The following is a 12,517-nucleotide window of genomic DNA, read 5'->3' as shown; positions in this document are numbered from 1 at the left end:
ATACACTTTCTTAGTTTTTAAAGAGAAAGTGTTTTCCTTTGCTAAAAATGATCCCAAACATTTTGGTAGTAGAAAAAATAAAGGACAAGTATCTTCTTTAAAAATTTGGTAATTTTCAATGTTATATTTTCAAAATAAATTAATCAGTTCACCTACTTACAGTGTAAACCTATATTGTGAGAATTCATAACATTAGACTTGTGACAGTAATGGGGACTCCCTAGAGGAATGTTAACTTGCAAAGAATGTTCTAATTCTACTTTGAAACATAAGCTGATCATTTTATACCCAACATGCTTAGAAGAATTATAGTTTGTGTAACAGTACATTTTAGGAAACACTAGTATAATTTGTATAAAAGTATTCTGGATTGTTCTAGCAACTAAAAGACATTTATTTCATTGCCTAGTAATGCTAATTTTTTAAAAAATAGAGAAATGATGGGAAAATGATTATTTTTTTTAAAAAATCTAACTTTATTTGGAATGATTTGGCACTCTTGTGTGAATTGTGAAAGTCTTCCTTTTTAAAAGCTCATTTTTATTGCTTTTAAATAGATATCTTAAATAGTGTTAAAATTGAAGTCAAGAGAGATTTGCTTTAAAAGTTATTTGTAATAAGTACAATAGTATATAAATCATAGTTCTTCAGGTTAAGATTTTGGGAATTTTGTTTATATGAGGTTGCATTTTTTGTTGTTTTGTTTTGCTTTATACAGACTAAAGGTAAAGTATTTGCTTCCTACTTCCAAGTTTTCACAGTTTGTATTTTAATGTGGCTTTGCTGTAACTTTAATGGAAGAATAGAGAACATAGCAAATTCAAGTTTCTTTATAGCATTAATCTTAATATTAGATGATGAATCCTTGAGGATATTTGTGCATTCAAGAATTTTTTTTTAAATCACCTTGCTTTTGTTTGTTTGTTTGTTTGTTTCATTTATTAGCAACATGCTAGGCGAGTTTATGAAATTCTCCGATTACGTGTGACTGACATGGGTGATGCTGAACAATCCAGGGGCTATAGATTGGACATAAAAAGAAGATTAATTGGTCCATACAAGGTATAATTAATTTCAGTCATCTTGGAATATTGTGTCCTGTTCAGTATTTGGGGTATCTAGGCTCAGTTCTAAGCCTAGAGTCAATAAGATTCATCTTTATGAGTTCAAATCTGGACTTAATCTGATCATATTTATTATGTGACCTTGGCCAAGTTACTTAACACTGTTGGTCTCAGTTTCACATCTATAAAATGAAGTGGAGAAGGAAAGGGCATACAATTTCAGTATTTTTGCCAAGAATATCCTAAATGGTATCACAAAGAGTTGGACACAACTGGAACAATAACAATTCAGTATTTAAATTAAAGACCAAGAAGGAAATATTATTGGATATCATTTATAGGAGCATTTAAACTATCTTGCTAGCTTTTATTTGACCTGCTTAGAAAAGCTTTAGAATAATTTAAATTTCTCCATTTAAAAAAAATTTTTTTTACTGAAGTGATATGTAAACTATGCTCTTTGAAGCATCTGTAATTAAAATAAATTCACACAATAGCATTCTCTTTCACTTTTATGCGTCCTGGAAAATTTTAAGGACCAGAACATAGTGAAACTTTTTTCTACCTTCTTGTCATCTACATTTTTGCTATTATTTAGTATTTTTTTCCCTTACTATATTAATGGCATTCTTTTCTACTACTGATTATAACTACAAAGTGGCTTTTTCCTGTCATGTTTTTGTTCCATATATTTGTTCTCTTTTGCCTGTTTTTTTTTCCCTTTAATCCTTTTTCATCTCTAAACTCAGTTTTCCCCTTCTATATATAAAAAGAGATGGCATGGTAAAGGAGGTGAAAAAAATTGGCATCACCTGAGAAACTAGAAAGACTGAAGAAATTGCCATGATGGTGTTTGGCAAAGAGCTAGTATGAATGTGTGCAGTTTTTCTGTTTGTGGCAGCTTTAAACCTTAGTTGCCTCTGTATGAATACTTATCTCTGATTATTCATGATGTAAAGGATGCTTCTATTGAATGTCTATCACTTGAAGGAGTTATTCACTAGCCTAATTAAAAGTAGACACATAAAGAGCTACTTTGTCACAATTCTTCCAAATGTATTTCAGAATAGTTTAGCATTAACCTTAGGATTTAGCTAAAATTGTTATTATATATTGAACATATGTATTGTAATCTTTTGATATTTTTGATTGATTTAGGACCTATAGTCTGATCTTGTTTCTAAAAATGCAGTGAGATTTGTATTTCAACAATTATGAAGTCTGAAAGGTCTGCTTCAGAACCTGTAGAAGGATGGTTCTGAGTAGAGAGAGCTAAGAAACAGAGAAGTCCAGTAAACTGTCATGGAGCAACTCCTATGATTCTTCTGACTTTGCATTTTGATTTTGTTTTAAAAGCAGGGCTTTAGAATTGTATTGTGTTTTTAAATGTTTGTAGGTTAAGAGGGAGGTTAGCCTCTTTGAGAAATTTCCAACAAGGAGTTAGGATGAAAAAACTGCTCCATTTAAGTCAGTTAAAGCCTTGAGACATTTTGGATAAATTGATGAAAAAGCAAAGCAAGTAGATCAGCTAGAAAAAAAGTGAATAATGTTATTATTAAATAAAATAAAATTTTAAAAAAGAAAAGAAAAAAAGTGAATAATTTATTTGCCCAGGGAGCTTTGGGCTTACTTGGGAAAATCATCCCTGAGTCTTTTTGCATGTGGCAGGTACTTTTTTTTTTCTCTTTTATAAAGAAGATCAAAGTAGCAAAGAGGAATGCTCTGTAAAGGCTTGCCCTAAGGAAGAGGAGAAAAAGCAGTTAGAGGCAGACCAGCTGACAACATGAGTACATTTGCTCTATAAGCAGTTGTAAGTTAAAAGTCATCAGTGGCTTCATGTTTCTTCACTCTGTAGGCATTTATTAAAGGCCTATAGTGTTGCACTAAAATAATCCTTGCCCTCAAGTAGCTTAAATTCTGCTTTCGTGATGCAACATTTGCACAAATATTTAAGAACAATTAAATTGTAGAGGTTGAGAACTAACAACTAAAAGGGCTATAAAAGGCTTCCCATTGCAGATGGCATCTGAATTGAGTTTTGAAGGTATGAGAGATAGAGGTGAAGAGAGAATATTCTAGGCATGTGGATAACCTTTGAAAAGACAAGCAGGCAAGAGAATAATAGTTTTGAATTTGGGACATAGGAAGTACTCCTTTTTCACTAGATTATAGTATGCATGAAAAGGAAGTATTATGAATGAAATCTCAAGAAGGGTAAGGTAGCACCGCACTAAAAAGATGTAAATGTCAAATTCTTGAGATTATATTTCCTGGAAGTAATAGAGAATCAACTGAAAACTCTTGAGCCAGGAGAGTGATATGAATAGACCTATACTTACTTGGGCAGCTTTGTGTGAAGATGAGTTGAAAAGAAGGCTAATTGGACAAGGAGATGCATTGAAGTAGTTTAAGTTAGAGGTAATAAAGGCCTGAACTAAGGTAATGACCAAAAAAAAGAAAGAAAGAAAAGAATATTGAAGAAATAATCATTCAGTCTTCACAACAAAATTTATGACTGTTTAGGTAATAGGGAAGGGAAGTACATGGAGTTGTAGATGACTCAGGATATGAATCTGAAAGATTAGAAAAATATTGATGCTTTCAATGAAAACAAGAAGTTAGAAGAAACAAGTTTAGGATGGGAGTGTGAGCAAACTAAAGCTCATTGAGATGCCTATGGAATATCCAATTGGAAATGTTCAGAAAACAACTGATGTAAAACTGGAGTTCAGGAGAGATATTCGAGTTGGATGTGTATATTTAGGAATTATCTCTAGAGAAGGTGGGAGCTGATAAAAGTATAAGAGATTAGAGTTGGATGTGTTTATTTAGGAATTATCTCTCTAGAGAAGATGGGAGCTAATAAAAGTATAAGAGGAGAAAAGAGGGTTTGACTTTCTTTCCAATTAGTAATGACAATCTTAGACATACAGGTTATATTTCCAGGTATAAAACATAAAAACAATTTGTCCTTATTGAGCCCCTTATAATTACCTTGATATTTACCTGATATTTCTCTTGGATCTTGCATGTCAACTTTTCTTTGAGGTTGAGGACTTTTTTCCAACAAAATTCTGAACATTTAGCAGTGCATTGGCTTTTTTTTTTCCCCTTTAGGCTTATGCTTAACTTTGTTGGTTATGATATTTTTAACTACAACTCCAGTTCTTCCATATATAATTATCCAAGATCTGCAGTCTTTTAGTATAGCCCCTGGTAGCTCTTCTGTAATTCTAATTTTAGTTTTGCAACTTTTTTTTCTTGTTTCTGGTAATATTTTCTCCTTAACAAGGGAATTTTCACATTTTGGCTTTGATATTCCTTTAGGTTTTCTTCCTAGGATCTTTTTCAGGTAGTGATCAATAGTTTTTTTTTTTTTTTTCTTTCTATTTCTACTTTTCCCTCTTGTCCTAAACACTTTAGGACAATTTTCTTTAATTATTTCTTGTATTATTGCATCAAGATAATTTTTTTGTTTGTAGTTTTGTTTCTAGTTTTCAGGTATTCTGATATGTTTTCTGTTCTTGATCTGTTCTTCAGATAATTTTTCTTTTGAGATGTTTCATATTCTAATTTTTCATTCTTTATATTTTATTAATTCCTGGTTTTAGAACTTTGCTGGCTTCCCTTTGCCCACTTACAATTTTCAAAAAGTTATTTTCCTTAAGGTTTTGAGTTTCCTCTAACAGACCTGGGATACTAGATCTGTATTATATAGAGGTCATAGAACAGGGAAAAGGCCCTATATATGCAAAAATTTTTGTAGCAACTCTTTTTGTAGTGGCAAGGAACTGGAAATTGAGTGGATGCCCATCAGTTGGGAAATGGCTGAATAAGTTGTGGTAGGTGAATGTAATAGAATATTATTCCAAAAGAAATGATGAATAGGCTGATTTCAGAAAAGCCGGAAAGACTTATATGAACTGATGCTAGTGAAGTCAAGTAGAACCAAGAGAACATTGTACACAGTAACAAGATTATGTGATGATCATCTGTGATGGACTTCGTTCTCCCTAACAGTGCAGTGATTCAAGGCCATACCAGTAGACTTGGGATGAAAATATCATCCAAATCCAGAGAAAGAACTGTGAAAATTAAATGTGGATCAAAGAATAATATTTTCACCTTTTTTGGTTTAACTTTCTCATATATTTTTCTCTTTTGGTTAAATATGGAAATATGTTTAGAAGATTGAATATGTTTAAACTATATCTGATTGCTATCTTGGGGAAGGTAGGGGAGAAGGAAGAAAAATTTGGAGCACAGAGTTTTGCAGAGGTGAATGTTGAAAAAACTATCTTTGTGTATATGTGGAAAAATAAAATGCTACAACTTAAAACATTTTTTTAAAAATTGTGGATCTCCTTTTCTAGTTGTTTCACTTTCTTTTCATTATCTTGTTTTTCTGTTTTTTTTTTTTTTCCTCAGTTAAAGTTCTGTGCATTTTTTTTTTTTTTTTTTGAACAGGCGACCTTTTGATATTGCTGTTTGGGATAGGAGAGGCTTTTTTTGCTCCAGTATTCTCTTTTTAAGAGTGAATCCTGGTCATCTTTATTATATTAAACTTTTCTCTTTTACCTGTTAATTTTTTTAGAAATACATTTTATTATTATAACAATCTCTAGTCCTGGGTTATGAGGAATATGTCTCTAACCTCAGGCCTTGCTTACTGTTATATTTTGTCCTGGGCCCAATTTCTGCAGTTCTTTCTCCCTCTTAAGACACAGCTCCAGCCTTCCAGCTCAATATGTTGGAAATGCTCCTGATCGTTGAAAACCCTCCAGTGTCCATAACTTTATTTCTTCTCTCTGATTGGTCATGTGCTGGTTGCTTTTCTCCCACTCAGATGCTTGACTCCCCACACTGTCCAGGAGGTGAAAATTCCTATGGCAAGCTACCTTCCAACCAGCTACCCCCCAGGGCCACTGGAGCTATTTACCCTTCTCTGTGGTTAAATCTCTTTCTGAGATGTTTCTTTGGATCTTCTCTCTAGTTATTCCAGGAACACTAACTCTGCACCAACTCTTGCTTATTTTTGCTGTTCTTTTTTCTTGTTTGTGGAGGAAATCTGGAGAACTTGGAATTTTCTTTTGTTTTTTTTTTTTTTGTTGTTGTTGTTGTTTTTTTTTTTTGTTTTGTTTTTGTTTTTGTTTTGTTTTGTTTTTTGGAATTTTCTTTAAAAAAAATTGGGGGGCAGCTAGGTGGCACAGTGAATAGAGCACCAGCCCTGAAGTCAGGAGGACCTGAGTTCAAACCTGGCCTCAGACACTTAACACTTCCTAGCTGTTTGACCCTGGGCAAGTCACTTAACCCCAATTGCCTCAGCAAAAAAAAAAAAAAAAAAAAAAAAAAAATTAGTAGCAGTTTATTTTTCCAAATACATGTAAAGATAGTTTTCAGCATTCATTTTTGTAAGATTTTGTGTTCCAATTTTTTTCCCTTCCTTTCTTATCTCCCTCTGCCCCAAGATAGCAAGTAATCTGACACAGGTTAAATCTATGCAGTTCTTTTAAACATATTCCATATTTGTCATGTTGTGTAAGAAAAATAAGACCAAAAAAGAAAAAATCATAAGAAAGGAAAAAAAGTGAAAATACTATGCTTCAATCAGTATTTGATTTCCATAATTCTCTCTCTGGACTTGGATGGCATTTCCAATATATTGGAATTTCCTTGAATCACCGCATTGATGAAAAGAACCATATCCATCACAGTTGATCACATAATTTTGGTATTACTGTGTATAATGTTCTGTCGGTTGCCCTAGCGTCAGTTCACGTAAGTTTTTCCAGGCTTTTCTGAAATCAGCTTATTCATCACTTTTTATAGAATAATGATATTTCATTACATTCATATTCTATAACTTATTCAGCCATTTCCCAAGTGATGGGCATCCACTCAATTTCCAGTTCTTTGGCAATACAAAAAGGCTGCTACATGTGGGTTTTTTTTCCCTCTTTTGATCTCTTTGAGATACAGTCTGAGTAATGAGACTGTTGGATCAAAGGGTATGCACAGTTTTATAGCTCTTTGGTCATGAACTTGGAATTTTCTTCTTATTCTGCCATCTTTCCAGAATCCTTTTTAATACTAGTATTGTTGTATAATGTTGTATGACCACAAAAACAGAAGGTGCATGGTGTGTACAAACTGTATTATTAACAAGTAATGATTTTAAAGGTGGCATGCTATGGTAATGTAATGGAAACTCAGTTTAACTTTTCCTTTATTAAACATTTAGATTCTCTCTTTTTTTCCTCATTTAAATACAGTTTTATTATAAACATGTCTGTCCAAACTTCCTTTTTGGGTATTTTAGTTTTGGGGGAGGTGGGAGGGGGTTGTTATTTTCATGACACTTTCAGGATATATAATTAATAATAAAATGATTTGGTCAAAAGATTTGATTTTGAGTTAATTTTTACTATTGTCAGATTGAATCTAGAATTTCTATGACATCATGTTGCCTTTATCTAGAAAGAAAGACTATTTCTTGCCTAGCAGTTAAATTACATAAAACACTAACAAACATGTGCTATTGAAATTTTCTTTCTTCATATTTCAAGGTTTGTTGTGATTATGGTCTCAGCCATGGTTTGATTGTTTAAGAATTTTAAAAACCACGTAGGTCATTTTATCTGGAATAACTCACAAATATCAAAAGCTATATTTATTACCTCTGGCATAACCTGAAACAGAGTATCCCTTAAAGTTGTATCAAGTACTTAAATAACCTATACCTAGTAACTTTACTCACAGTTTCTCAAAGGGACAATTTTGTAATTTCAAGACTAAGCCATCTTTTGGAAGGTACTAGTGTTGTGTTTCCTTTTGTGTTATTTTTCTTAAGATAACTTTTCAAGTGTAAAGGTACCACTATATATGCTGTGGGGTGTGTGTGTGAGACAAGTCGTATAACCTGTCAGTGCACCAGGCAACTGTTTAAGACTTTAAGTTGACAAATATGTCAATATGCATGTATGGCTACATTTCTCTATAGGGAATTACTTATGTCCATAAAATCACAGGTCTAGTTTAAAAAATAAAACAAAAATTTTTTTTTTCATGCATTGGATAGTGTTAGTATTAACAGGGGAAAAAAAGCTATATTATAGACACCTAGTGATGAACACATACACAAATCAATTATTTTTCTCTTAAACGCAAAGTATTGATGCCATTTATTTTTCAAAAAGAATTGGTTCATACAAAACAGGAGACCTTTAGCTAAATTATGAAGATTGCTTGAGTCTGAGATTCTTAACACTGATACTTCTTAGCTATGTGGTTTAAGACTTAATCTTTCTAAGTCATTGTTTCTGAATCTGTTATCAGATTTAGAACAATAATACTTGTATCTTCAGCCTTGTAAAATAGAGATGGTACTTTTAAAAACCTGAAGCTTTTTAGAAATATGAACCATTTTCACTCTTACAGAAGATTTTGAACATAATCATTCCTGTTCTCCACAGTTGAGGAATTAAACTAATACTAAGCAGATTCAAATCATTCGCTCATCATTAGAAATTTTTGTTTCACAAGCCATTGATATTGTCTGCAAAGTTTCAGGTGAAGAGAATTCCTAAGTTTCTGAAATTAGACATTCTATTCTGCTTGTTCAAATTTGACACTAAGATGAATACATTTCCTTCTGTCATTTTAAAGCCTGTTTAATATTTTTCATTTGACAGATACTTTAGATTAGTGCTGCAACCTATTTCTATGGTTTCTTGGGTAAGGTCTGTTTAATATGTCAATCATTTATATGTATATATTCTTATAATTTTTTGTATAGTTTCAAGTATAGCTAATATCTTAAATCCATAGGCACTGACTACATTTTCTTCAAAACATGAATTAACAAAAAATCTGTAAATCAAGAAATCTCTTTATTATTTGAAAATTCTTAATAATGTTGTTCTTAGGATAGATCTCAATTAAACATAAGATTAATCAGACAGGAGCCAGATTAGACTTTTACTCTGTACTTTAAATCTTTTGTTTATTATATAAATGAACATATCCATTAATTTTTTAAAAAATCAAATAAAATAAGATTACAAGGGAAAAGTTTTTTAAATGTTTAAACATTTAACTCAATTTCAGATCTTCAGGAAACTCTTATTTTTTTCAACAGACTCCCCAAGATTTCTATTAATGTGTGGTTTGACAAAACACAAGAAGTGTTCAAGCTATATCAGTCAGGTGGTTTATATAAGGTAAAGGAAAAGAAAGGATTTTGAAAAAGTATACAATGTAAGATGCTGATCCAGTAAAGTAAATGTATGTAAAGGCCTTTATATAAATTATTAAACCCTCTAGTATATAGTCCATGATTAGTATCCCCAAGAGATATTTTATGAGAGAATTTTGTAATCATCCTTAGTGAAGAGGATATCAATTGGTCACATATATCTTTTCTAACAAAAGTATTTAAAGAATTTTTAAGATTATCCATTATGAATTTATGTATTTCTCAAACGAATTTCTTGAACCTTTTACACTTTTCCTTCATTAAGAAAAAACAACATTCCCTCCCTTCTTTCCCCTAATAGTGAAAAAAATTAAAAAGACCATTGTAACCAATAATCACATGAATTCCTATGTTATCCACATCCAGGAAAAAAAAGTCTCATTTTTGCATTCTGATTCTTTTGCCTCTTCATCAGGAAGTGAGTGGATAGGAGGCATGTTTCATTACTGGTCTTGGGAATCAGTTTTATTGTATTGATCTGAGTTCTTTTTTAAAAAAAATTTATTTGTTTATTTCTATTTTCAAAACATATGCAAAGATAGTTTTCTACTTGCAAAACCTTGTATTCCAAATTTTTTTCTTTCTCCCTTCTCCCTACCTCCTCCCCTTAGACAGTAAGTAATCCATGTTAAATCTGTGCAGTTATTCTATACATGTACATATGCACTTCTCATGCTGCACAAGAAAAATCACATCAAAAAGGAAAAAAATAAGAAAGAAAACAAAATGCAAGCAAAACAAGAAAAAGTGAAAATACTATGTTGTGATGTACACTTGTATCCATACTCCTCTTTCTGAATGCAAATGGCATTCTCCATCACAAGACCATTGGAACTGGACTGAATTACCTCTCTGTTGAAAAGAGCCATGTCCATCAGAATTGATCAGTTAATTGAGTTGAGTTTTTATTTTTTAAAATAATTTTTTTGACCTGAATTCTTTTTTGAGGTGATGTGCTTTTATTTTTTTACTTGTTTAATTTTCAATAGTATTTTATTTTCTAAATGTAAAGATAGTTTTCAACATCTGCTTTTGCAAGACCTTGTGTGTTTCAAATTTTTCTCCCATATTTCCCCCTTCCAAGTTAGCAAACCATCTGATATAGGTTAAACATGTTTCCATACTTCTCATGTTGTGCAAGAAAAATCGGAACAAAAGTGAAAAAAACAACAAGAAAAAAACAAACTAACAAAAAGTGAAAATACTGTCCCTTAATCTACTCAGTCTTCATAGTTCTTTTTCTGGATGCAGATGGCATTTTCTGTCACAAGTTTGATCTTAATTCTTAAGTTTTTCAAAGTTATGTTTTTATTATGTAATTATTATTGCTTTTCTCATTTAACTGTGCATCAATTAACTTCACTAGCATTATTGAAATCTTTCGAAATGGGGTCATGACTAGAAAGTGGCCCTGAAAGGATATTCCCTATTCACAAGGAACAGAACAGATGAAAAAGAACTATTAGAATAATATTATTTAAAATATAATCTTGTCAGAAAATCCAGGAACTAAAGCAAATAAGAATGAGAGAGAGCATTTGAGTGGTTTTTGTATAGTACAAGAGGTAGCTCTCTAATAATTAGAACTCTCCAGAAGTGTAATGACAAGCCTTGACAGGTAATAGGTTCCCACTTGCTGAATATTTTCAAGCAGATACTAGATGGTTTTTCAGATACAAATTGAACTAACATGACTTGTTATAGAATTTAGTCCTGTGCTAGTTGTTCAAGCATGTGAAAGATTCAGTCGTCAGAAATGGGGGAGATGGGCAGTTTAGATACAGGGAATGATATGGACAAAATGATAGAGATTGGAAAGGGCAGGATGAGTTTTAGTAAATAGTAGATATTCCACTTTAAATATACTTTAGCACATATGAAGAGAAATAATTTAATAAAAAGTTGGTTGGAGCCAGATTCAGAGACTCAAACATCAGAAGAGTTTGGACTTTATTTGTATTAGCTATGGACTTTGGATAAGTCATTTGCTTTCTCTGGGATTGTTTCCTTCTCCAGGGAGTGTTGAACCATATGATTGCTGAGTTCTAAAGGATAACTATTGAGAGTTATTGAGCAAAAGAAGGATTAGCTGAATTTTCTAATTAAGAAAATTCATTTGTTACCTGTGTGTATGTAGAAAAAAAAAAGGGAGAAGGTATAATTAGCAGGACTTGATAATTGGATGTAAGTTAAAAAGGAAAAGAATGAAAGGTGACTGTTAGATGAGTTCTGGGATCTAAGTGATATTAGAAGAATGAAAGGCAAGTTGAAGATTGGAGCAGAGAGAGAAAAGTTAACAGGGAATTAGTATTGTAAAGTAAAATAGAAGCAGATCAGAAAAGGTGGCTGACTGATGATGTCCTTTATTTCCTTTCTCTGCCCTAATTTAAATACAACATATAAGACTTCTCTATTAATTCCATAATAACTTGTAATGTGAAACCTTTTAACACTAAAGAGATAAATCTACTTGTTTTCCTCTTCTATTTCTTTTTTCCCCCTGAGGCAATTGAGGTTAAGTGACTTGTCCAGGGTCACACAGCTAAGAAATGTCAGATTTGAACTCAGGTCCTCCTGACTTCAGGGCTGGTATTCTATCCACTGAATTACCTAGCTGCCCCCGTCTTATATTTCTTTAACTTTACAGAGGTAATAAAGCTATATTGCCTTTAATTACTTTTAGTATTCAATCTGATCTCTCTTAATTTTCCTTTTGGTATGATCAGGACATATCTTTATATTTGTTAAGATTTTGAAATTGGATATTTCATAATATTAAAATTTAAAAGTACTTATCACAGATCTTGCTTTTCAGTTATTTGATTCTTCATAATTAAATGAGTAAAAATAGTCCAAGCATGACAAACCTGTGTGTTCCAAAATTTTTTTTTGTAAGTTTGGAAGTTACTTTGCATTAAAGCTAGCTTTGAGAACATAAGAATTAATGAATAGTTTTTTGAGATAATTACTTCCTAATTTTAAAAATTCATAATTGATGCTTAAATTAAAAGGAACTTCAGTAATATTACATAAAATCCATACCTGAACAAGAATTTCCCACATAATACTGATAATTATTCAATCTTAAAGAACTTTTAATGAAGTAGGACATGTCCACTATTTCATGATCCAACTTAAGTAACATCTATATTTCTTCATCTTACTCATTGTTCTGTTACAAATATAAACAACTAGCTTG

The 12,517-nt window shown here is 31.7% G+C and overlaps 1 protein-coding gene and 1 long non-coding RNA gene across 2 annotated transcripts in view; one reads left to right on the top strand and one right to left on the bottom strand.

The window, feature by feature from the left end:
* Positions 1 to 12,517, bottom strand: part of LOC127557791 (uncharacterized) — a 111,783-nt gene that overhangs the window by 45,701 nt on the left and 53,565 nt on the right. The window lies entirely within an intron of this gene.
* Positions 1 to 12,517, top strand: part of HAT1 (histone acetyltransferase 1) — a 90,838-nt gene that overhangs the window by 71,738 nt on the left and 6,583 nt on the right. Inside the window, exon 10 of the mRNA XM_051991088.1 lies at positions 946 to 1,062. Coding sequence (XP_051847048.1) covers positions 946 to 1,062 — 117 coding nt within the window. The remainder of the gene's footprint in view (positions 1 to 945; positions 1,063 to 12,517) is intronic.

This window comes from Antechinus flavipes, chromosome 3 (assembly GCF_016432865.1).
Source record: "Antechinus flavipes isolate AdamAnt ecotype Samford, QLD, Australia chromosome 3, AdamAnt_v2, whole genome shotgun sequence".
NCBI classification, from domain to species: domain Eukaryota; kingdom Metazoa; phylum Chordata; class Mammalia; order Dasyuromorphia; family Dasyuridae; genus Antechinus; species Antechinus flavipes.
The sequence above is the reverse complement of the archived record's forward strand: the minus strand, read 5'-3'. Positions and strand labels throughout refer to the sequence as shown.